Genomic DNA, 24759 nt, shown 5'->3' with positions numbered 1-24759 from the left:
AAAACTGGCGTTCTACGGATCGGAGCGTGGAATGTCAGATCCCTTAATAGGGCAGGTAGGTTAGAAAATTTAAAAAGGGAAATGTATAGGTTAAAGTTAGATATGGTGGGAATCAGTGAAGTTCGGTGGCAGGAGGAACAAGACTTTTGGTCAGGTGAATATGGGGTTATAAATACAAAATCAAATAGGGGTAATGCAGGAGTAGGTTTAATAATGAATAAAAAAATAGGAGTGCGGGTAAGCTACTACAAACAGCATAGTGAACGCATTATTGTGGCCAAGATAGATACGAAGCCCATGCCTACTACAGTAGTACAAGTATATATGCCAACTAGCTCTGCAAATGATGAAGAAATTGACGAAATGTTTGATGAGATAAAAGAAATTATTGAGGTAGTGAAGGGAGACGAAACTTTAATAGTCATGGGTGACTGCAATTCGAGAGTAGGAAAAGGGAGAGAAGGAAACGTAGTGGGTGAATATGGATTGGGGGAGAGAAATGAAATAGGAAGCCGTCTGGTAGAATTTTGTATAGAGCATAACTTAATCATAGCTAACACTTGGTTCAAGAATCATAAAAGAAGGTTGTATACATGGAAGAAGCCTGGAGATACTAACAGATTTCAAATAGATTATATAATGGTAAGACAGAGATTTAGGAACCAGGTTTTAAATTGTAAGGCATTTCCAGGGGCAGATGTGGATTCTGACCACTCTCTATTGGTTATGAACATTAGATTAAAACTGAAGAAACTGTAAAAAGGTGGGAGTTTAAGGAGATGGGACCTGGATAAACTGACTAAACCAGAGGTTGTACAGAGTTTCAGGGAGAGCATAAGGGATCAATTGACAGGAATGGGGGATAGAAATACAGCAGAAGAAGAATGGGTAGCTCTGAGGGATGAAGTAGTGAAGGCAGCAGAGGGTCAAGTAGGTAAAAAGACGAGGGCTAGTAGAAATCCTTGGGTAACAGAAGAAATATTGAATTTAATTGATGAAAGGAGAAAATATAAAAACGCAGTAAACGAAGCAGGCAAAAAGGAATGCAAACGTCTCAAAAATGAGATCGACAGGAACTGCAAAATGGCTAAGCAGGGATGGCTAGAGGACAAATGTAAGGATGTAGAGGCTTATCTCACGAGGGGTAAGATAGAACGGCCTACAGGAAAATTAAAGAGACCTTTGGAGAAAAGAGAACCACTTGCGTGAATATCAAGAGCTCAGATGGAAACCCAGTTCTAAGCAAAGAAGGGAAAGCAGAAAGGTGGAAGGAGTATATAGAGGGCCTATACAGGGGCGATGTTCTTGAGGAAAATATTATGGAAATGGAAGAGGAGGTAGATGAAGATGAAATGGGAGATATGATACTGCTTGAAGAGTTTGACGGAGCACTAAAAGACCTGAGTCGAAACAAGGCCCGGGAGTAGACAACATTCCATTAGAACTACTGACAGCCTTGGGAGAGCCAGGCCTAACAAAACTCTACCATTTGGTGAGCAAGATGTATGAGACAGGCGAAATGCCCTCAGACTTCAAGAAGAATATAATAATTCCAATCCCAAAGAAAGCAGGTGTTGACAGATGTGAAAATTACCGAACTATCAGTTTAATAAGTCACGGCTGCAAAATACTAACGCGAATTCTTTACAGACGAATTGAAAAACTAGTAGAAGCTGACCTCGGGGAGGATCAGTTTGGATTCCGTAGAAATGTTGGAACACGTGAGGCAACACTGACCCTACGACTTATCTTAGAAGAAAGATTAAGGAAAGGCAAATCTACGTTTCTAGCATTTGTAGACTTAGAGAAAGCTTTCGACAATGTTGACTGGAATACTCTCTTTCAAATTCTGAAGGTGGCAGGGGTAAAATACAGGGAGCGAAAGACTATTTACAATTTGTACAGAAACCAGATGGCAGTTATAAGAGTCGAGGGGTATGAAAGGGAAGCAGTGGTTGGGAAGGGAGTGAGACAGGGTTGTAGCCTCTCCCCAATGCTATTCAATCTGTATATTGAGCAAGCAGTGAAGGAAACCAAAGAAAAGTTCGGAGTAGGTATTAAAATCCATGGAGAAGAAATAAAAGCTTTGAGGTTTGCCGATGACATTGTAATTCTGTCAGAGACAGCAAAGGACTCGGAAGAGCAGTTGAACGGAATGGACAGTGTCTTGAAAGGAGGGTATAAGATGAACATCAACAAAAGCAAAACGAGGATAATGGAATGTAGTCGAGTTAAATCGGGTGATGCCGAGGGAATTAGATTAGGTAATGAGACACTTGAAGTAGTAAAGGAGTTTTGCTATTTGGGGAGCAAAATAATTGATGATGGTCGAAGTAGAGAGGATATAAAATGTAGACTGGCAATGGCAAGGAAAGCGTTTCTGAAGAAGAGAAGTTTGTTAACATCGAGTATAGATTTATGTGTGAGGAAGTCGTTTCTGAAACTATTTGTATGGAGTGTAGCCATGTATGGAAGTGAAACATGGACGATAAATAGTTTAGACAAGAAGAGAATAGAAGCTTTCGAAATGTGGTGCTACAGAAGAATGCTGAAGATTAGATGGGTAGATCACATAACTAATGAGGAGGTATTGAATAGAATTGGGGAAAAGAGAAGTTTGTGGCACAACTTGACTAGAAGAAGGGATCGGTTGGTAGGACATCTTCTGAGGCATGAAGGGATCACCAATTTGGTACTGGAGGGCAGCGTGGAGGGTAAAAATCTTAGAGGGAGACCAAGAGATGAATACACTAAGCAGATTCAGAAGGATGTAGGTTGCAGTAGGTACTGGGAGATGAAGAAGCTTGAAGAAGTTTGAAGGATAGAGTAGCATGGAGAGCTGCATCAAACCAGTCTCTGGACTGAAGACCACAACAACAACAACAACCTCCTAATCTGATTCCCTCAGCTTCACCCGACTTAATTCTACTACATTCCATTATCCTCGTTTTGCTTTTGTTGATGTTCATCTTATATCCTCCTTTCAAGACACTGTCCATTCCGTTCAAATGCTCTTCCAAGTCCTTTGCTGTCTCTGGCAGAATTACAATATCATCGGCGAACCTCAAAGTTTTTATTTCTTCTCCATGGATTTTAATACCTACTCCGAACTTTTCTTTTGTTCTCTTTATTGCTTGCTCCATATACAGATTGAATGACATCGGGGAGAGGCTACAACCCTGTCTCACTCCCTTCCCAACCACTGCTTCCCTTTCATACCCCTGGACTCTTATAACTGCCATCTGCTTTCTGTTCAAATTGTAAATAGCCTTTCGCTCCCTGTATTTTACCCCTGCCACCTTCAGAATTTGAAAGAGAGTATTCCAATCAACATTGTCGAAAGCCTTCTCTAAATCTACAAATGCTAGAAACGTAGATTTGCCTTTCCTTAATCTTTCTTCTAAGATAAGTCTTAGGGTCAGTGTTGCCTCACGTGTGCCAACATTTCTACGGAATCCAAACTGATCTTCCCCGAGGTCGGCTTCTATCAGTTTTTCCATTCGTCTGTAAAGAATTCACGTTAGTATTTTGAAGCTGTGACTTATTAAACTGATAGTTCGGTAATTTTCACATCTGTCAACACCTGCTTTCTTTGGGATTGGAATTATTATATTCTTCTTCAAGTCTGAGGGAATATCGCCTGTCTCATACATCTTGGTCACCAGATAGCTTAACAATTAATAATAAGATTGGTACACATGCGTCCCGAGGTGTATTCCCTCAATGGGGTCTCCAGCAAAAAGCTTTGACGATCACTGTATAGAGGCTTACCAACAATTATTGTTGCCGCACATCATTCACGGCGATAACAGAAAAGTGGGGAAGTGGCGGTGCTACAGAAATGTCCTCTGCCACACACCATCAGATGGTTTGCAGAGTATAGATGTAAATGTAGGATGTAGTCATAATTTTCACCATCTGTGCTTGGTGGAGACCTATTATTTTCACTGATGGTTTGCATATACAGTATCAAATTGCTTGCCTTCGGAGTATCGTCTGAGTTATGCAACTGGATTCGCGATTTCGTGTCAGTCACTGTTAGTAGCAATCGATGGAAAGTCGTCGAGTAAAACAGAAGCGATATCTGGCGTTCCCCAAGGAAGTGTTATAGGACCTCTGCTGTTTCATATCTATATAGACGATTTAAGAGCCATCTGAGCAGACCTCTTAAATTGTTTGCAGATGATGCTGTCGTTCACCGTCTTGTCTGGTAAAGTCATCAGAAGATCAAAACTAATTGAAAAATGATTTAGACGAGATATCTGTATGGTGCGCAATTGACTCTAAATAAGAAATAGTTTAAAGTTATCCATGTGAATACCAAAAGAATACATTAAATTTCGGTTACACAATGAATCACACAAATCTAAAGTCTCTCAAATGAACTAAACACCTAGCAATTACAGTTATGAACAAATCAAACTGGAGAAATCACATTAGATAATGTTGTGCGGAAGGTGGACCAAAGACTGCGTTTTATTGGCAGAACTCTTAGAAGAAGCAAAATGTCCACTAAAGAGACTGCCTGTACTACGTTTGTCCGTCCTCTGCTCGAGTACTGCTGTGAGGTATGGAATCCTTACCAGAAAGGATTGACGGAGGGCATGAAAAAGTCCAAAGAAGTGGAGCTCGTCCTGTATTATCGCGAAACAGGGGAGAGAATGTCACGGATATGGCACGCGAGCTGGGGTAGCAATTATTAAAACAAAGGCGTTTCTCGTTATGGCGAAATAGTTTCACAAAATTTCAGCCACCCATTTTCTCCTGAGAATGTGAAAACATTATGTTGACGCCAAGCTTCATAGGGAGAAATGACCGTTGTAATAAAATAAGAGAAATCAAAGCACATACGGAAAGATTTAAGTGTTCATTTCTCCTGCGCGCTGTTCGAGTGTGGAACGATAGGGAATAGTCTGAGGGTGGTGCAGTGCCAGCAGACCAGTCATGTAGATGCAGATGCAAATGCCCTCCAGCCCACACAAAATAAGCCATGATACTACAGATAAACAACAGCTGAATGTCTGCTTGTTAACAAAAATGGACCAGAAGAGAAGTTGAATTACTTCAAATGAGGAGCTACAGCAGTTTCAATAGCACCCAAACCTCCAGATGTCAGACACTCATATAGGTACCAAACGCTGTCTGTCGATAGAGTATCAACCAAAACTCCTATTTAGTTCACGCTGTGTGCTGTCGTCCAGTAGAACATGCGTAAACGGTAATTAAAAGTAACACCAGAACTACGGAGTATACGAAAAGCCTATCTGTGAGCAATTGTTTCAAAGATCTCGCGTAGGTGAGATGGTAGAGCGTTATATCCACGTTCCGAAGGGTCCGTGTTGAAACCCCACTGGTTACAGTTTTTTTTTATAACTGTTTACGCGTGGAACTGTTGTACGGGAGAACATTTTTCTGGTAAGTAAAAGAACTTTACGGAGTTTGTAGCAATGTTCTTTTGGCAGTCCGCTTTTGCTTCGTTAGTTGAAAGTAGCAAACCTGAAGAGTACATTTGTATAGGCATGTCCGACAGAACACCACACCTTTCTATACAAGTGTTTGTCACTTTCAACTAACGAAACGAAAGTAAACTACCAAAACAACATTGCTACAAATTCCGAAAAGTCCTTCTACATGTCGGGAATATGTTCTCGCATATAACAGTTTCACGCGTAAACAGTTAAAAAAATGTTCAAATGTGTGTGAAATCCTATGGGACTTAACTGCTAAGGTCATCAGTCCCTAAGCTTACACACTACTTAACCTAAATTATCCTAAGGACAAACACACACACCCCCATGCCCGGGGGATGACTCGAACTTCCGCCGGGACCAGCCGCACAGTCCATGACTGTAGCGCCTAAGACCGCTCGGCTAATCCCGCGCGGTAAATAGTTAAAAAAAAGTGTAACCAGTGATGTTTCAGCATGGCACCTTTGGTACGACAATCTAAGGCTCTACTAACTGACCTAAGCGAGATCTTTGAATTCATTGCTCACACATATGCTCTTCGTATACCCCTTAGTTCTGGTGTTACTATTAGTTACCGTTTACGCATGTTCTACTGGATGACAACACATAGCACGAACTAAATCGGTGTTTTGGTTGATATTCTATCGACGTACAACGTTCGGTACCGATCTGAGTGTCTGACATCTGGAGGTTCGGGTGTAAGGGTGATTCTAGTGTCGGCAGGACGTACCTGTTGCAAGATGTACTGATAATGACGAAGGTTGGACAACTGCACCAGGTTGAGCCACGCCATGTCCGTGATCCACTGGACGGGTTTGGGAGTCACGGCATTCAGATCGAGCGCCGCACCCCCTTTGATGAATGTGTTGAACTCCTCGTGCGACACGTACTCCCGCTCCATGTCTACCTTGAGCGACAGCAGCAGAGTGAACATGAACTTGTGGTCCTCGTATAAGCCGCGGCACTTGTACCGGAACAGTTCGAATGTCATGTACTCTATGATGGACGCTATCCGCTTGGACGTTGCGAGGCTCTTCTCAGAGCGCTGCATGGAGATGTCAAAGCGCTCGAGGAACTGCACCAGGGACGTCTGGTACATGCAGTTGACCATGGCCATGTCGACGATCAGGAAATAGAGTACGCTGCCCCGCGTCGCCACTGGGCGGAACTCCTCACGAGCCGTGTTGATCTTGATCTCCGTCTCTGCGGCCACCGTCAGCTTCTCGCGCACCTCAGCCGCTGTGTTCTTGGTCACGTTCAGCACCTCGATCACCGTCTCGTCGTCCACCAGCGAGCCTTGCACCGTGGTTAGCTTGTACAGCAGATTTGCTTCAAGCTCCTAAAATTGGAAGAATCAATTAATTAATTTATTATTAATTTATTATTAATCAATTTATTAATTTATTTATTAATAACACACTGACGAAAATGGAAAATGTTACACCATGAACACTTTAACCGAATGCTACCAAGGAGATGCTTCGGAATTTCTTTCCCTGTTAGATATGACGATTAAATTTTCATCCTTATACGTGGTTGTATTGTATTGTATGTACTGGGGACCTAGAAACGAAGGAGAGGCTCTGTCTCAGCTGCAGCCGCAGTGGTCCACAACCCCACGACGACTACTGCAATCCACTTCACCCCTCCGCCGCCCCACGCCCCACACCGAACGCAGGGTTATTGTGTGGTTCGGCCCCCTATTTTTGCGTGGTAGAGTAATGGTGGTGCATGCGTACATGGAGAACTTGTTTGCGCAGCAATCGCCGACATAGTGTATCCGAGGCGGAATAAGGGGAACCAGCCTGCATTCGCCGAGGCAGATGGAAAACCACCTAAAAACCATCCACAGACTGGCCGGCTCACCGGACTTCGACACAAGTCCGTCGGGTGGATTCGTGTTGGGGACCAGGCGCTCCTTCCTACTCCGGAAAGCCTTGTGTTAGACTGCTCGGCTAACCGGGAGGTGGTTAGCACACTGGACTCGCATTCGGGAGGACGACGGTTCAATCCCGTCTCCGGCCATCCCGATTTAGGTTTTCCGTGATTTCCATAAATCGTTTCAGGCAAATGCCGGGATGGTTCCTTTGAAAGGGCACGGCCGATTTCCTTCCCAATCCTTCCCTAACCCGAGCTTGCGCTCCGTCTCTAATGACCTCGTTGTCGACGGGACGTTAAACACTAACCACCACCACCACCTAACCGGGAGGGCTATACGTGGTTACTTCCAACACTATCAGTACAGGAAAAAGGCCATTCCTACAGGTGAAGAAAACTGTGAGTACAAGCCGGCTACTGGCTGCGTCTACAGTTACTGACACGTTTCAAGTGGAGATCGCAACACATCACGTCCAGAGGACATGCACGTGCAGTTTATTATCATCTTTCGAACTTTGAGGAAGGTCGAATCATTGGCATGAGCATCATCACACATCGCACAAACAGTTGGCTGCAGTGGAATGACTGCAGAATGAAGGGTAATGAGACGGACTCAGGACAACAGCTTGAAAAGAAGAGTACATATGAGACCTTACAGAAGGACTGCTTCACGAGAAGATCGTAGGATTATTTGACTGACTCTGACGGATAGACGGATGACAACAGCTGAAATCGGGGAAGAGGTTACAGGCAGAGTGTCAGCACCAACCACCAGGAATAGATTACTAGAATCTCGAATTGCCGTAAGTCATTTACGGCTGACCTCGTGCCACAGACAATAAAGACTTGAATGGTGTAAGACCAGAGTCAACTGGGACAATGAGTAACTGCCTGTGGCGTTCAAATATGAGTCTCGCTTCTGTCTGTGGTGGTCAGATCGATGCCTAGGTGTCGGTAGATAATCTGGTGAAAGGTCACAGGGTGCAGTGATTCTCAAAATCCACACCATTCTCACTCTCGGAATCATGGTGTGGGGAGATACTGCATATGACAACATGAATGATTAGGTAATTGTAGCAGGAAGGCAGTATGGTCACCAACAAATTGCAAGAATAGTGAAACCTTGAATGACCAGGGTCCCAAATGGCAATTCTGGTAGGTTAGCGCAAGACTCCATACTGCAGTTCACAACACAGACGCCTCGAGAAATGTATGGGTCCTGCTGAGATGTAAATGTTGGGCTACCACTGTTTCAAATTATAAGTCTTTTAAAAAAATGGGAAAAATGTGAACATCTTTTGATTTTAAATGGCAAAGTCATTCAACTCTCAAGCCTCGAAAAACAGAAGGAGTTCGCGTTCGTTTGTGCCATGATGTTTAACTAAAAGTTATTTAAAAATGTCGGGATTGAGTGTCTCCTGGCAGCTATGAAGACACTGGAACCCTATATCGCTCTATAAGTCGACATTTTTTTGACTTTACAAACAGTGAAGTCAGTAGTTTTCTAGACACATCATCTTTGCTTAATCAGTAACGGCATATACTGTTTCCGTAACATTTGGATGCTGAGTCGTAATAACTGTTTGTTTAGAAAGACAATTCCTCTAAATTGAAGACGTGCGGGAAAACGGGCTAACCCTCAAAGGTAAAGACTTGGAGGTAAGTGTTGCTATCTGTTGCTGGGTACGGGAACTATCAACATTGACATTGGTCTCACCTTTAAGTGATATTTACGGATGAGACCAATGTCAATTTTGATAGTTTATGTACCCAGCAACAGATGGCAGCAACACTTGTTTCTCAGTTTTTACATTTGTGCGTTAGTCCGTTCTTGCGCGCGTGTCTGCAATTGTTTTACTTTAAAGTAAGAACAGAAGCAGAGAGTTGTACCTAAAAGATAGGATATATAGAAACCGATCATTTTTCTTAGTCGGTACTTCAGCCTAGTGACTGATTTTAGAATGAAGGAATGCGCGGTGGACACTGCCATAAGCAGTTGCCGCCATCACCTACAGTTTTTATTGTTGTTATCAAGCTCTACAGGTTTAAGAGCTGTATAAGTTATTTGTAATATATTGTTAATTCTTAAGTTACAGAATTTTATGGCAAGTAAAACTGTATATATTTTTGAAACTAGTTATATAACATGTGGACGTTAAAGCCTGGCTTGTTGATCGTGCACCACCTTGTACCTTGAAACAGTAGGTCTTTCACCATGGAACATGTGATATCTGCAAATTATCTGCGTTTCGTTAATGTACTAATAGTACTATTTCTCTTCAAAACGGAAATTTGTGTTAGTTTCGAAGAGCTTCAATTTTAAAATGTATTGAACTTATAAATGGTTTTCGATAACACTTGTTCTTAATTCGAGTTCGCTTACTGATACTGGTGTGTAATAGATCAATAGTGCAGTTCCTAGACTATTAAATATAGCGTTAACGATATTTTCTCGACTGCAAAATTTTCATACTTCAGAAGAATATTTGTTTCTAGGCAAATATTGATATATATGGAAAAACCTTAATTTTTCGGTGTAATTTTTGTAATTTCAGAAAAAGATTGAAGTGCATAAAAAGTGAAAAGTACAAGCCATCATTTAAAAACCGAATGAAAAAATATGCGAATCTTCTGTTACTAGTGGCGAAAGTCTGAAAAGTGCCCCAGTATACGACTCTCTCCCCTACAGTGATAATGTAAACACTGAATACGTAATTGTCTAAAATTAGATGTCAAGTAGACATTGTCATTATGGCCGAATTCTCACTGCGGCTACAGAGCGTACTAGTAAAAGGTACACAGCAGTTTTTATAGACAGAGAGGTGGAACAGATGTGTACAATGTTTTTTAGTTTTTGTATCGAATACTGTGGTGAGTGCTCTGAGAATATTCATTAGTCTGCTAACGATTTCCAATGCGACAGAGAAGCTCATCCAGACTGCTCGTCATTCCAGGACCGGAGGTGCCGATTGAAAGCTTCTCTCATTCTCTATACAGGGTGACTCACCTACTAGGGGTTTTATGCAACTCGCAACACCTTCAAAAACCACAGACGAGATTTTCATATCCTCTTGCTAGCTACTATTACTCGTATGGAAAAAATAAACAGGATCTTTTTGTAGGAAATTTAATGTAGTTAATTTTGTACTGGGATACGTTATCGCTGGAGGCCACAGTTTTCGAGTCATTCAATAAAAACGCGCTCTTATACGTTTTTCTTGAATGGCCTCCCAGTACAAAATTTAACTGCATTGAATTTACTACAAGAAGTTCCTGTTCATTTTTTATGTAGGACTAATAATTTGTGCGTAGCAAGCGCGGGAATATGAAAATCTGAAGGCGTTGCGAATTGCATAAAACCCATTGATAGGGGCAGCTGAATCACCTCGTACATTGATAGCGTGATAGAACTGTTTTTCACCTGCAGATAGGGCCTAGCCCTTTTCTCTATTCAACCACACGTCTAGCTTCAATATTCTTGTATGATGCTTTCAGATATTAGTTAAAAGCTCTGAAACGTTGTTTTTGTTCATCCCCGGAAATTGCATGATATCATGTGAAATTCCACTCGCGGCCACAGTTGGAACCCCCTTACGCCATCGTCACACGATACGAGTTAGCTAACATTACTTCCTGCTACGGTGTGGGGCAAATAAAAGTGGCCGGACGAGTGGATGCGATTGAACATGAATATATAAATACAACCACATCCCGTGACGCGTACACCACGTTTAAGGCCGCCACGCAATTCACACTGGTTCAGAGCTTACAAGGGAAACACTCCATCGCACGCCCCTACGATTTAGTGGTAAGAGGGTCCAGTGGACAACCCGTCAAAAACTGAACACAGATCAAGCATGAAAACAGGAAGAAGGTGTACTGGACTGTGAAAAAAAGCAAAATAGAAACAGTGAACAGCCCAAGAACAAGAAGTGCAAAATAGTGCAGCAGGGAAGACAAATGGCGTCGTGGTTAATTTTTTTTTTAAATTTTCGCTGTTCGCTTTATTCAAATTATATCCGTGTCTTGGTGTAACGTCCATTTGCAACAGCGAGGTGTAAGGCAAGGACCTATAATGAAAGTTGCTTCTGCACAACTACTCTATTAGCAGCCGAATGGATGTGGCTTTCGAATCTGAACAGCAAACGTTTGATGACTAGACGACAAGTCAACCGTATCCTCCACCAGGAAACACGTCTGGTGTGTCATACATGGCATTACGTGTGTCATACGATAGGAATCTCTTATCTACACATCTTAGGTGTTCGTATGAATGTGATCACTCCCAAGGAAATGATGAAGACATTATAGTTTGTCACATAGCTGCAACAAAGGAACGCGTCAGTTTCACAATCACACAGTTTCTCTTCCTCTTCTTTTCTTTTACTGTTCAACCCTGAGGCTGGTTTGCAGCAGAGCGCCATTCCTCTCTTCTGTCTGCCTTCCTCTTCATTTCCACGTACGTGTTGCATCCAACTACTGAAGTCACTAACTACTGATAGGTATAGTTAGCAAATGAAAGATTTTGATAAAGAACAAACAATGTATTTACCTTAATAGTATTCAAAAGTCATAATATGAATATCAATTCATGACATCCAGTCTTACAAATTTACTGTCTCTGATGGACACACGCCCAGATCATCCGCTCTCAAAACTCCGCCATCTCTCTCCCCACATCCACCACTGCTGGCGGCTCACCTGCAACTGCGCAACGGTACGCGCCTTTCACATCTAACTGCCCATTACAATAAAGAATTTTTCAACAATGCAAACCAGACACAGACTGCACACAGCACAGCCAGTGATTTTCATACAGAGCGCTACTTGGCGTTACCAATATAAAAACCTAAACAGCCTACTTACATAGCCCCCATGCTCCCCACAAAAATTTTTACAAATTGTTTAGGGCAGTGGCCAATACAGATTTGAAGAAATTTTTCATAATCTTTCATGATACGTTTCCTTATTTTCAGACTGATGTTGTTGCTGGTGAGTAAGTTCCTTCTCCGATTAAATGTAATTTTGGCCTTTTGTATTCTGATCGCAGTTTCTCTTAGCTCTGTCAAAACGTGTGTTTTTAACGTTTTTTAAGTTGCGTCCCGTTCTGGAAATCTTGATTCATGAATTCCTTTGTTGTAACATAGTTCACATCCGCGTATTTGTTGTTTTCATTTCTGCGAGACGTCTGTATGGTATCTCGCCTGCTCTCACTATTCGTCACATTTACTTGCGACAGTAACGTATTCTTACCACATGACTCATATTCTATAACCAATGTATTGTATGACAACTGCCAAGACTACAGAAAGAGAACAAACAGTTCAGTGACCCGACCGACACTTCGCAATGTTGTGAAAAAATAAATAAATAGCACTAGGGAGTTTTGAACACAGCTCGCCCCTTTGTCAGTCCAACAGCATGACCACGTTGCTATTTCCAGCTGCTCATTATTGCACTTATGTTGTTGGACCGTTCACTGTTTGTATTTTGCTTTTTTTTTCACTGTTCAGTACACCTTCTTCCGTTTTCATGCTTGATCTGTGTCCAGTTTTTGACGGGCTATTCACTAGGCCGTCTTACCAGTATATCTGAGGGAGGTACGATGCGGAATTTCCCTTGTTAGTGGGGCCTCCTGTGTCAGTGTGAGTGGAGCAGTGCAAAGACGACGATGGTACTCACAGTGGAGCAGTGGGTATTCGTTGTGGAAAGTTACGTGACAACAAAGTCGTGGAGACAGTGTGGTCAGTTGTTTGCTGAGAAGTTTAATGATGTCAAAGTCGCAGCAAAGAGTGCCACTCAACGATTAGTCCGAAAATGGCGTCAGACAGGATCTGTTTTGAACAAGTCAAATAATATGCCGAAATGTGGCTGCACTTCACCAGAAAATGCTTCAAAGCCCTACGAAATCAGCCCGTCGCCCGTCGCAAGAGAGCGGCATATCAGGTCGATCTTTCGGATGAATATTCCACCTGGACCTACACGTGCGTCCCTATCGAGTGTCTGTTGTTCATGCATTAAAACCAGCAGGTGCTCTTCAGTGCCTCCAGTTTGTTAGTGGCTGTCTACTGACATAACAATGAATGGCTTGGACATGGATCTATTCTTAATGTCTGAGGAAGCCTGGTTTCACCTAAGTGGTTATGTCAACTCACAGAATCACAGGTCCTGGACAGCGGAGAATCTGCATAACTTCCACGAAACACCATCGAAAGACTGGGGTTTGGTTTGCAGTGTCTGCACGCCTCAATATTGGTCCCATCTTCTTTCATCGGACACTGACTTCGGCACGTTACATTGCCAACATTTTGAACTCATTTGTGGCAACATTAACGGAGGAGGAAAAGACCTACAGTTACGTCCAACAGGATGGAGCAACTGCCCATACAGCCGGCCGAACCCTGGAACACTTTTACCCTACCTTCACGCCTGACAGAGTTGTTAGCAGAGATCCGCCTGTCGCGGTCCTAGCTGGCCATCCATATCAGCGGAACTGTCAGTGTGCGACTACTTTCTGTGAGGAGACCTCAAGTCTAAGATGTATCGTGGCAACCTTCATAGTCTTCAAGAATTACAGCAGATTCGGATGAGACTGATGAAATTCCAGCAGTCCAGCTTCGGTCTACATTCAGCAAATTGCTGATCAGGGCCCAAAAGTGCCAAGAGATGAATGAATGGTGGTCGCTATAAACATCTGCTATAGTCACGTTAGTGCTGTATTACCTCCCTCTGCTGTGTTTTGTACACTGAACTCTGTTCTCCAGTCCACTTTTATTTTCCTCACCCTGTATTTCACGTTGAAGAGCCATTTCGTCTCGTGAAACACAAAAGAAGTTCTGCGACAGTTTGGCAATGTGCCACGTAAAGTAGAGCCTATATAAAGATAGAACGTTCCCTTCGTTACAAGCGGAAAACGTGACGTCATAGTGTACTCGTTTTGATCTGTAGAAGTCCATATTAGACGTGTTTTATGTTATACCTTACACTCTCTAAATAAATGCTGTTTCTAAGCACCAACACATTGAGTGTTTCGAGAACGAATCGTTATTGGTACGATCTGTTGTAATAAAATTACGGGAAACAGCATAATGGTGGTTAAAGAATTTTCGTATTTAGTTATCTTCGCCTTATAATTCACGTGTTATGAAAGCAAGCCAGTTTAATGCAACGGCACACAGAAGATTCTTCAGAAACGTATAGTTCTTGTTAGGATTTGTTATAATTAAATGTCAGTTAATAACATTTCCGTGATTAAAGTCTTTTTAGAAGACTGTAATGTAAAATATAACGTCACTCGTTGAACAGCTTCTGTAGTGTAGTTTTGGTAGAGGTGCCACATTATGGATTAGAGGACCGAGGGCTGTGTCGAATTGTATCCAATTTCTTTTCACTTCGGCGTTTTGTAAACGATTGTGTGACTTTCTTATGAAACTAATGCAAATAATTTCTGTAATATTTTATGTTATATCGGTGTAAGTGTATTCTCTGCCAGGAGTGAGTTTCTTCGATTTGGTTAACTTTTATTAGCTGATGTTCTTACTGACTGGACATGTACCTCTCCTTTTTGTCATTACATGTTCACGGATATTGAAGTTTTTGTTTACCACTGACAGAGCAACGTGACTAACAAATGGACAAGAGAGGGAGTGAGTTTGTTCCATGTGGTGAACTTTTATAAGCTGATGTCCTTATTGACTGGACATGTACCTTTGCTTTTTGTCATTACGTGTTCACGGGTGTTGAAGTTTTTGTTTACGACAGGAAGAACAATATAGCTAACAAATGGACAAGAGAGGAAATGTGCGTTTTAACAGAGGTAACGTGGAAATTTCATGCGCGCCCATCTTCGTAAACAAACTGCGTGGTTTGCGAGCTAAATAAAACCGAAAACTGCCACTGGAGAGCGCTGAGAGCGCAAAAACACGTTAACCAGCTCGTTCCGTGTGCCAACGGCGCTGTGTCTTGTGACGTTGGATATCCCATTAATGTGCACGTCACCGTCAGCTGCCTCATCCCGTGTGACGACGGCTTCAAAGATATAGAGCGCACGAGACATATAATGCAATATACGCCTCATAATTGTTCGCAGATTAATTCTCCACACTTCTACACTATTAAAATCAATCTAAAACTAAGCTCGCCTGCACCGCTTTGACTCATGAGACAAAGTTAAAAATGTCTGTACTCATATACCAGTAATGAAAGCCCTGTAACAGTTTAACTACTTTCAGAAGAGTTCTAAGACTCAACAACTGGACTGTCAACTGTACGTCGCTACCAGTTCATACATTGCCTCCAGTTGGCTCCTAGCAACTTTCGGCGACAATCTCCTCCAAAAACAAAATGGGATAACCATTTCTAAGCCAAATGGTCAAACTCACACAAAAATACTGTACTTCAATTTTTCGCAGAAAGAAATGGAATTTAGTGACTAAACTTCGCCAAATATGGTACTCAATCTGCCTTTAAATACTGGCTCCATGATGTCTAACGAGCGCTTGCTGCGTAGCGACAATAGTTTGTGACCTGCAATCGTAGGCCAATTTTACAAAAGCATCCTGCAACCTACTCTAACGGAATTTTAAAAAGGCGCTCTGCTACAACAGGAATGCAGTGTTAGAGGAAAGATGAAGTAAACGTATTCTGAAATTTAGAGATTTTGGACTTTTCTGTATGTTCTAATGAAACTATGAGACTTTCGCTATTTGAGCCAGCAGTATTTCCCGTATGGGTATCCAATTTTATAGAAATATATAGCTCCCAGCACGTTGCAGACTGTTTGTAATCTTCCTCGCATCAGATGTAGGTTGATGCTCTTTGTGTACAGGGCTGTATCATCGGCATATAGCCCCGTCTGCACCCGTTGCGTTCGCGGCATGTCTGCCGTGAATAGGGTATACAAGAAGAGCCCCAATACTGAGCCCTGTGGGACTCCGGCGGCTATTTCCCGTGCTGTTGAGGTCCCCTCTTCTATCTTCACGTGGAAGGTACGTCCCGCCAGGTAGGAGTGGATCAGTCGGGCTTGTGATACCGGAACTCCCTGTACCAGTAACTTGTAGACTAGTCCGTCGTGCCACACGCTGTCGAAGGCGCGGGAGACGTCTCGGAGGACAGCCCCAAGGTACTCCCTCTTCTCCAGCGTTCCCATCGCCTGCCCCACTAGTCGCAGTAGTTGGTGTGTTGTCCCGTGCCCCCTCCGGAAGCCGAACTGCTCGTCGGGAAGCAGGCCTTCCTCTCCGACGTGACGGTGCAGTCTCCTGACATATATTCGCTCAAATACCTTTGAGACTGTAGGTAGCAGGCTGATAGGCCGGTAATTTTGCGCCAGCCTGTTATCTTTGCCAGCCTTAGGGATCGCCACCACCTCCGCACGTTTCCAGGCGGGGAGGTAGCGACCGGTCCTAAGGAAGGCGTTGAATATCTTCGTGAGGAGTTTCACAGCCTCTGGGAGGACCTCCTTCAGGAATGGGCCGCCGACGTTATCGCACCAACCTGCTTTGCGCGGGCCGAGGTGCCGTAGCTGCCGTTGAATCTCTTCTGCCATTGTGGGTTCGATGGAGTCCTCAGGGTCTTCTGCTGCGAGGTATACACGGAGCCTATCTACCACCATTCGGATGTGGTCGCTATCTACATCTTCTTCAACTAGCGTGAAGTTGGCCGCGAAGGTATGGGCCAGTACCCCAGCTTTGGCGTCAGGCTCGGCCACTGCATGCTGTCCGACGCGTAGCGGCGGGACTCGTTGCCTCCTGCGAAGGAACTGTTTGGTTGCTTGCCAAGCAGTGCCGTCTGCGATGTTCAGGGTCGCTACTCTCCCAGCCCAGTCCCTGTTCCTGTATTCCGCGACCGCGTACTGTATGGCACGGCGCATTCGGTTAATCCGATTTTTCGTCGCCGCCTGGCTGGTGGCGTTCCACTCTCGGACCAGCTGGTTCTTCTCCCGGATCATCTGCAGGATGTCGGGCGGTAACTAGCGGGAGTGATCCCGCGGCTTCTGACGTCTCTGCTGCGTTTCTGCATCAGCCGCTCTGATCGAGAGATGCGAAAAAAAATGGTTCAAATGGCTCTGAGCACTATGGGACTTAACATCCATGGTCATCAGTCCCCTAGAACTTAGAACTACTTAAACCTAACTAACCTAAGGACATCACACAACACCCAGCCATCACGAGGCAGAGAAAATCCCTGACCCCGCCGGGAATCGAACCCGGGAAGAGAGATGCGAGAACGCTGCGACTGTGGCGTCTACGCCATCAACATCAGGATACGGTACCGCGGCGAGCGTCTCTGTCAGGTGCACCCGGAAGTGTTCCCAGTCGGTGTTGAAGTATGTCTTGCGTCCTTCAGCCGGTGCGGCCCCATCCGTACTCAAATCGAAGATCACTGGCAGGTGGTCTGAGGACAGGGCCACATGTGTCGTTGAGACTGCGTCGTGGGTCACCCCTTTGATGATCGCGATGACCAGGACATCCGGGCGGCCTCTCTTGGGATAGTGTGTAGGGTAGTATGGCCCCAGCACTATCGCGTCATTATCAGTGGCCACCTTCTGCCGCTGGTTGTGGTGACCCTGGAGTTCCACACCGGGTGCTTGGCGTTGAAGTCGCCGCCGATAAAGATGTTGCCGCGCATTGACAACAGCGTCTAGAAGCTATGTTGTCGTAGGAGTCCTCTAGGCTTCCGGTATGCGGCGATGAAGGTCACTTGACCCACGGAGGTGCTGACTGTGACGCCTGTTGCTTCTAGTTGCGTCAGCTCTGGTAGCTGGATTTTGTAGTGTCGCAGCGTTCTTCTTAGGCAGACCGTAGTTCCGCCGCCTGCTGTTGGTCTACCGTCGCGATAGCACCCATAGTTAAGTGCCCTCGCGTTATCGCCGGGCTTTAGCCATGTCTCACACACGAGGCACACATCCACGGCCTCGTCGCGTAAAAACTGCCTAAATTCGCCCTCCTGCTGCCTTATGTTGTTTGCGTTCCATACGCAGACGGTGAGACTTATGACGTGATTAGGCATCATGGGTGTTGTTGGCCTCTCTTGTGGTGTTGGCCTGGTTGGCCCCAATCAGTGCAGACACGATCATCTGTGGTAGTTGGAACAGGAGCTGTTTGAACTACCGCAGCATCTCTCGTAGTTCTGCGGCCTCGGTGGTTACAGTGGTCGGAGGTGGTGGGCCCCGCGTAAGTGGCGGCCTCCCTTCTTCACGCCCACGCGTCCGGCTGGCCCTGCCCGGCCTCTCGCGGCGGTCGGGGAACGCCTTCCGCTGCGCGGCTAGGCCGCTCCGCCTGCCGCGCCTGCTCGGCGTGTTGCTGTGCTGGGCTTGCAGGCGTTTTCCCTGCGGCCACTGTCGCGGTCGCCGCTAGTGCTGCAGTAGCGTAGTTCCTTCCCGGCTGAACTCTCCTCGCTGGTGCCTGCCGCCCTTTTGCAGCTGCTTTTTTGAAGGCTTTGCAGCCGCGGAAGCTGGCGACGTGTTCTTCATTGCAGTTGCAGCACGTGGGTGTCTCCTCGATCGGGAACGGACATTCCCGGCTCAGGTGCTCCCCAGCACACTTTACGCAGCATGGGAACGTTTTGCAGTATTTTGCCAGGTGGTCGATTCCCTGGCAGTTGAAGCATTGAAGCGGACCTCTCCGCCTCCTCAATTTTTCAACTGTGACCCAGCTGTCACTTCCCACTCTCGTTTCTTGGAAGATCTTCCTAGCTTCGGTGTGTCGCCCAGTATGACCTGGAAGGGCGGTATGTTTGCGTTGTCTTTCGGCGACTTCATCCGGGATATTGTATTTATGGTGTACCCCTTGACCTCAAGAAGCTCCTTGAGGTACTAGGGGTCCATACTGAAGGGCAGGCGTCGGAAGACTACTCTGAGTGTCTTTGTAGGTTCCGACGAGTACGTGAACCAGTTTAGACCACGTCTGTCAATGAGGTCAGTAACGCTTTTGTTGTCTTCCGCGGTTCGCGTCACGATTCTGTACATATCGTGACTTGCTGTCTTCGTAGTAAAGTTGTTCTTGACGACCGCGAGGATCGCCTGTTCTGCTTCTTTAAAGGAGCCCGGCCATTTCACCATGATGGGTGGCGGAGGGGCCCTTGCTTCTCTGCTGCTGTCTCCTCCTCCTTCCCTGCGAGCTCAGCAAACCGGTTTTTAACGACCATGCCTCCAGCAGTGGCCATCTGTACAGCTATTCAATCTTCTTGCGTTTGGATATTTGAAACCCATCCGCGTCAGTGGTCGTTTTAGGGGCTTTGCACCCTTTCGACGACGCCTTTCTTCGTGTTTGCAGCGTCGGTGCGGTGGCGGGAGCGACGGTAGTCGCACGCTTCCGGTAGCTTTCCGGACTCGTTTCCGCCGGGCTCTTCTTACATCTACATCTACATTTATACTCCGCAAGCAACCCAAGGTGTGTGGCGGAGGGCACTTTACGTGCCACTGTCATTACCTCCCTTTCCTGTTCCAGTCGCGTATGGTTTGCGGGAAGAACGACAGCCGGAAAGCCTCCGTGCGCGCTCGAATCTCTCTAATGTTACATTCGTGATCTTCTCGGGATGTATAAGTAGGGGGAAGCAATGTATTCGATACCTCATCCAGAAACGCACCCTCTCGAAACCTGGACAGCAAGCTACACCCCGATGCAGAGCGCCTCTCTTGCAGAGTCTGCCACTTGAGTTTGCTAAACATATCCGTAACGCTATCACGCTTACCAGATAACCCTGTGACGAAACGCGCCTCTCTTCTTTGGATCTTCTCTACCTCCTCCGTCAACCCGACCTGGTGGGGATCCCACACTGATGAGCAATACTCAAGTGTAGGTCGAACGAGTGTTTTGTAAGGCACCTCCTTTGTTGATGGACTACATTTTCTAAGGACTCTCCCAATGAATCTCAACCTGGTACCCGCCTTACCAACAATTAATTTTATATGATCATTCCACTTCAAATCGTTCCGCACGCATACTCCCAGATATTTTACAGAAGTAACTGCTACCAGTGTTTGTTCCGCTATCATGTAATCATACAATAAAGGATCCTTCTTTCTATGTATTCGCAATACATTACAATTGTCTATGTTAAGGGTCAGTTGCCACTCCCTACACCAAGTGGCTATCCGCTGCAGATCTTCCTGCATTTCGCTGCAATTTTCTAATGCTGCAACTTCTCTGTATACTACAGCATCATCCACGAAAAGCAGCTTGGAGCTTCCAACAATATCTACTAGGTCATTTATACATATTATGAAAAGCAATGGTCCCATAACACTCCCCTGTGGCACGTCAGAGGTTACTTTAACGTCTGTAGACGTCTCTCCATTGAGAACAACATGCTGTGTTCTGTTTGCTAAAAACTCTTCAATCCAGCCACACAGCTGGTCTGATATTCCGTATGCTCTTACTCTATCAGGCGACAGTGCGGAACTGTATCGAACGCCTTCCGGAAGTCAAGGAAAATGGCATCTACCTGGGAGCCTGTATCTAATATTTTGTGGGTCTCATGAACAAATAAAGCGAGTTGGGTCTCACACGATCGCTATTTCCGGAATCCATGTTGATTCCTACAGAGTAGATTCTGAGTTTCCAGAAACGACATGATACGCGAGCAAAAACATGTTCTAAAATTCTACAACAGATCGAGTCAGAGATATAGGCCTATAGTTTTGCGCATCTGCTCGACGACCCTTCTTGAAGACTGAGACTACCTGTGCTCTTTTCCAATCATTTGGAACCTTCCGTTCCTCTAGAGACTTGCGGTACACGGCTCATACTGAAGGGCAGGCGTCGGAAGGCTACTCTGAGTGTCTTTGTAGGTTCCGACGAGCACGTGAACCAGTTTGGACCACGTCTGTCAATGAGGTCAGTAACGCTTTTGTTGTCTTCCGCGGTTCGCGTCACGATTCTGTACATATCGTGACTTGCTGTCTTCGTAGTAAAGTTGTTCTTGATGACCGTGAGGCTCGCCTGTTCTGCTTCTTTAAAGGAGCCCGGCCAAGACTTTCCTCCACCTCCATGTCCTCCGTGTCTTCAGCTTCCTCTCCGTCGTTCCCAGCATGAACCGGGCCGTCCGTTGAACGGTGTCCGCGAAGACGTCTTTTATCTGCTTTCGTGACCCGACTTTAGGCCAGGCGACTGGGTCTTCAGTGGGCGATGTTACCCTTTCGGGTGTCTCGATCTTGGCAGTGGCGTTCTTTGGTCCGCCCACGTCAAGTGCGCGCGTTACTGCATATGAGGGCATGCCTCCTGCGATAGTAATGGTGCGCTTCTGCTTCTTCTTGTTCCTTTTCTGGGAACGGGTTGCTGTAGGTTGCGGACAAAGTACGGCCGCCGGTAATGTGTGACCCCCGGTCGGCGACTCCCCCGCAACTAGCTTCCTCGACCGAGGTCGAAGTCGCATAACAGCAACCAGATCCATCAGCGTTGTCTCGTGCTTTTGCGTCATCATCTTTCGTCGTCTTCCCGGAGCGGGACGTCGTAGGTAGCGAACAGGCCGTATCCGCCGGTATAACCGGGAGGTTGACTTCCCCCGCTACTTGCGGCCTCTGCCGAGGCATTGGCCTCATAACGTCGTCTCATCTCCCTTCCTTCCTCCCCCTGGATCTTCACTGGCCGGTCCGTCGTAAGCAGAACTCCGCCGGGCGATGATCTGCCACTCTGCGCTCGTCTTCTAGTCCCAGGAAATCAGCCACCGCGACTTCCGGGTCACACAGCCGGCCCATCCCGGTTGGGGGGCCGGATGTGGCCGTCGACAGAGCAAGTTCTCCCGATCGGCGATCCGCCACACCCTTCGCTTCAGCGTCGCGTTGAGCACGATGCGGCATCTCTGAGCTCCTCTCCGGACGGTGGCGAGCAGCTCTCTCGCTAGCAGCCAGCCCGTTGACCGGATAGTGGCAGCAGAAGTAAGAGTTAAGGACACTCTTGCAGTCATTCAACCGTGTTAGACAGATGACCCACCGGTGTAACCTCTGTTTACAAGTCATTGGAGGCAGTTTTGAACTGCTTTAACTGAAGTAATTGTGTTCCGTTAATGTTGTTGTCTTCTGGTAATAAAGAATTAAGACTTGTTTGTGTTGCGTATTGTCCTCACAGGAAAACACACTAGAGAAATTGTTTTCATTGTCCCATGCAACCTCTTAGAGATTGTTAGTTTAATTAATTTTCATCCAGAGGAAACTCTCTCCACATGTTTAAAAATCGTCACAGGATAACCTGACGTTAAAGCGAGATTTTTTTTTCAGTGCCCAGTGAAACACCGCAGTTTATCGGTTTAAATGATTTTCACCCTGTATAAGTTAAGCACCTTTACCGCGACAACGCCAACGCAAAAAACCTACACGCAGCGTATGCTTCGATGTTCGCTCCCTCGCGTTCTATTGCGTTCGCTTACTCGCAGGTACAAATCAATATTGTGCGGACTAACGAATCCTCTGCCCAAAAAGGAGCGGAAGTAATCCGTTTTGGATGTACTGATTTACAGAAAAGATGACGGAACTGTTGGACACAGAGTTTATAGGAAACCAACATATACTACATCTACATCTACAAAGGTACTCCGCAAGGAGTATACCATACATCACTACTAGTCATTCCCTCCCCTGTTCCACTCGAAAATAGAGCGAGGGAAAAACGAGTATCTATATGCCTCCGTATGAGCCCTTATTTCTCGTATCTTATTTTCTCGGTCCTTAAGCGCAATGTATGTTGGTGCGCAGTAGAATCATTCGGCAGTCAGCTTCAAATGCCGGATCTCTAAATTTTCTCAATAGTGTTCCTCGAAGAGAATGTCGCCTTTCCTCCAGGGATTCCCATTTGAGTTCCCGAAGCATCCCCATAACACTTACGAGTTGCTCGAACCTACTGGTAACAAATCTAGCAGCCCACCTCTGAACTAAAAATGGTTCAAATGGCTCTGAGCGCTATGGGACTTAACTTCTGATGTCATCAGTCCCCTAGAACTTAGAACTACTTAAACCTAACTAACCTAAGGACATCACACACATCCATGCCCGAGGCAGGATTCGAATCTGCGACTGTAGTCGTCGCGCGGTTCCAGACCGTAGCGCCTAGAACCGCACGGACACCACGGCTGGCGCCATCTCTGAACTGCTTCGATGTCTTCCTTCAGTCTGACCTGATACACATCCAAAACACTCGAGCAGTATTCAAGAATAGGTCACACCAGCGTCCTAATGCGGTCTCCTTTACAGGTGAACCACTCTTTCCTAATATTCTCCTAGTAAACCGAAGTTGACCATTTGTCTTCCCTGCCACAGTTTTCACATGCTCGCTCCACCTCATATCGCTTTGCAACGTTACGTCCAGATATTTAAACGACTTGGCTGTGTCAAGCTGGACACTAGGAATACTGTATTCGAACATTACACGTTGGTTCTTCCTACTCATGCGTATTATCTTATATTTTTCCTCATTTAGGGCTAGCTGCCATTCATCACACTAACTAGAAATTTTGTCTAAGTCGTCTTGTATCTTCCAACACACACTCAACTTCGACACCTTACCATAAACCACGACATCATCAACAAACAACCGCAGATTGCAGCCCACCCTGTCCGCCAAATCATTTATGTATGTAGAGAACCACAGCGGTCCTATCACACACACTTTCCTGGGGCACTCCTGACGATACCCTTGTCTCTGATGAACACTTGCGTCGAGGACAACACACTGGGTTTATTACTTAAGAAGTTTCTGAGCGACTCACATACCTGTGAGCTTACTCCATATGTTCGTACCTTCGTTTATAGCCTACAATGGGGCATCGTGTCAAACGCTTTCCGGAATTATGGTGGTTCAGTCTGTTGCCCTTCATCCATAGATCGCAACATATCATGTGAGAAAAGAGAAAGGTTGGTCTCTTCATCCTTTATCCACTTACTAGGCACATAAATCTCCAGACCACGATTTACAAAGTGCTTAAACTTTGTCCATAATTCCTCTACGTCCATCTTACTGGAACTAAGTGATGTAATTCACTGTCTAAGTGAGACGCAAACAACTGCTTATCTGCTCTATGTAGCAGAAATACTCTCCTAGCCTTGTTGACTGGTTTATTATCTTGCTATAATGACATGATTGCCAGTCCTCGTTTCCATACTGACACTGTCAATAAGGTCCGGTCTATTTGTAGCTACAAGGTCTAAGACATTTCCATTGAGTGTGGGCTGTCGAGACAGATGCTCAAGACAGTATTCAGAAAACATGTTAAACAGTATTTCGCACGTCTGTATGTCTGCACAGCCCGCAGTAAATCCATAGGCATCCCAGTCTATACTCTGTAGGTTGAAGTCGCCTCCAACTAGTATTGCATGATCTGGGTATTTACGCGTTACTGACCGTAGACTGTCTTTGGATGACTCTAGAATTGTCTCAGCGGCATCGAATGGCTGGTAAAAATATCAAGCAATTAACTTGGTTTC

The 24759-nt window shown here is 45.4% G+C and overlaps 1 protein-coding gene across 1 annotated transcript in view; it reads right to left on the bottom strand.

Moving 5' to 3' along the window:
- The window catches only part of LOC124594242 (dynein axonemal heavy chain 8-like), a 619801-nt gene that overhangs the window by 158418 nt on the left and 436624 nt on the right, over nt 1-24759 (bottom strand). Inside the window, exon 36 of the mRNA XM_047132606.1 lies at nt 6199-6807. Within this exon, the coding sequence (XP_046988562.1) occupies nt 6199-6807 (609 nt within the window). The remainder of the gene's footprint in view (nt 1-6198; nt 6808-24759) is intronic.

Source organism: Schistocerca americana, chromosome 2 (assembly GCF_021461395.2).
Source record: "Schistocerca americana isolate TAMUIC-IGC-003095 chromosome 2, iqSchAmer2.1, whole genome shotgun sequence".
Classification (NCBI taxonomy): domain Eukaryota; kingdom Metazoa; phylum Arthropoda; class Insecta; order Orthoptera; family Acrididae; genus Schistocerca; species Schistocerca americana.
This window is presented reverse-complemented; position numbering and strand designations above follow the sequence as displayed.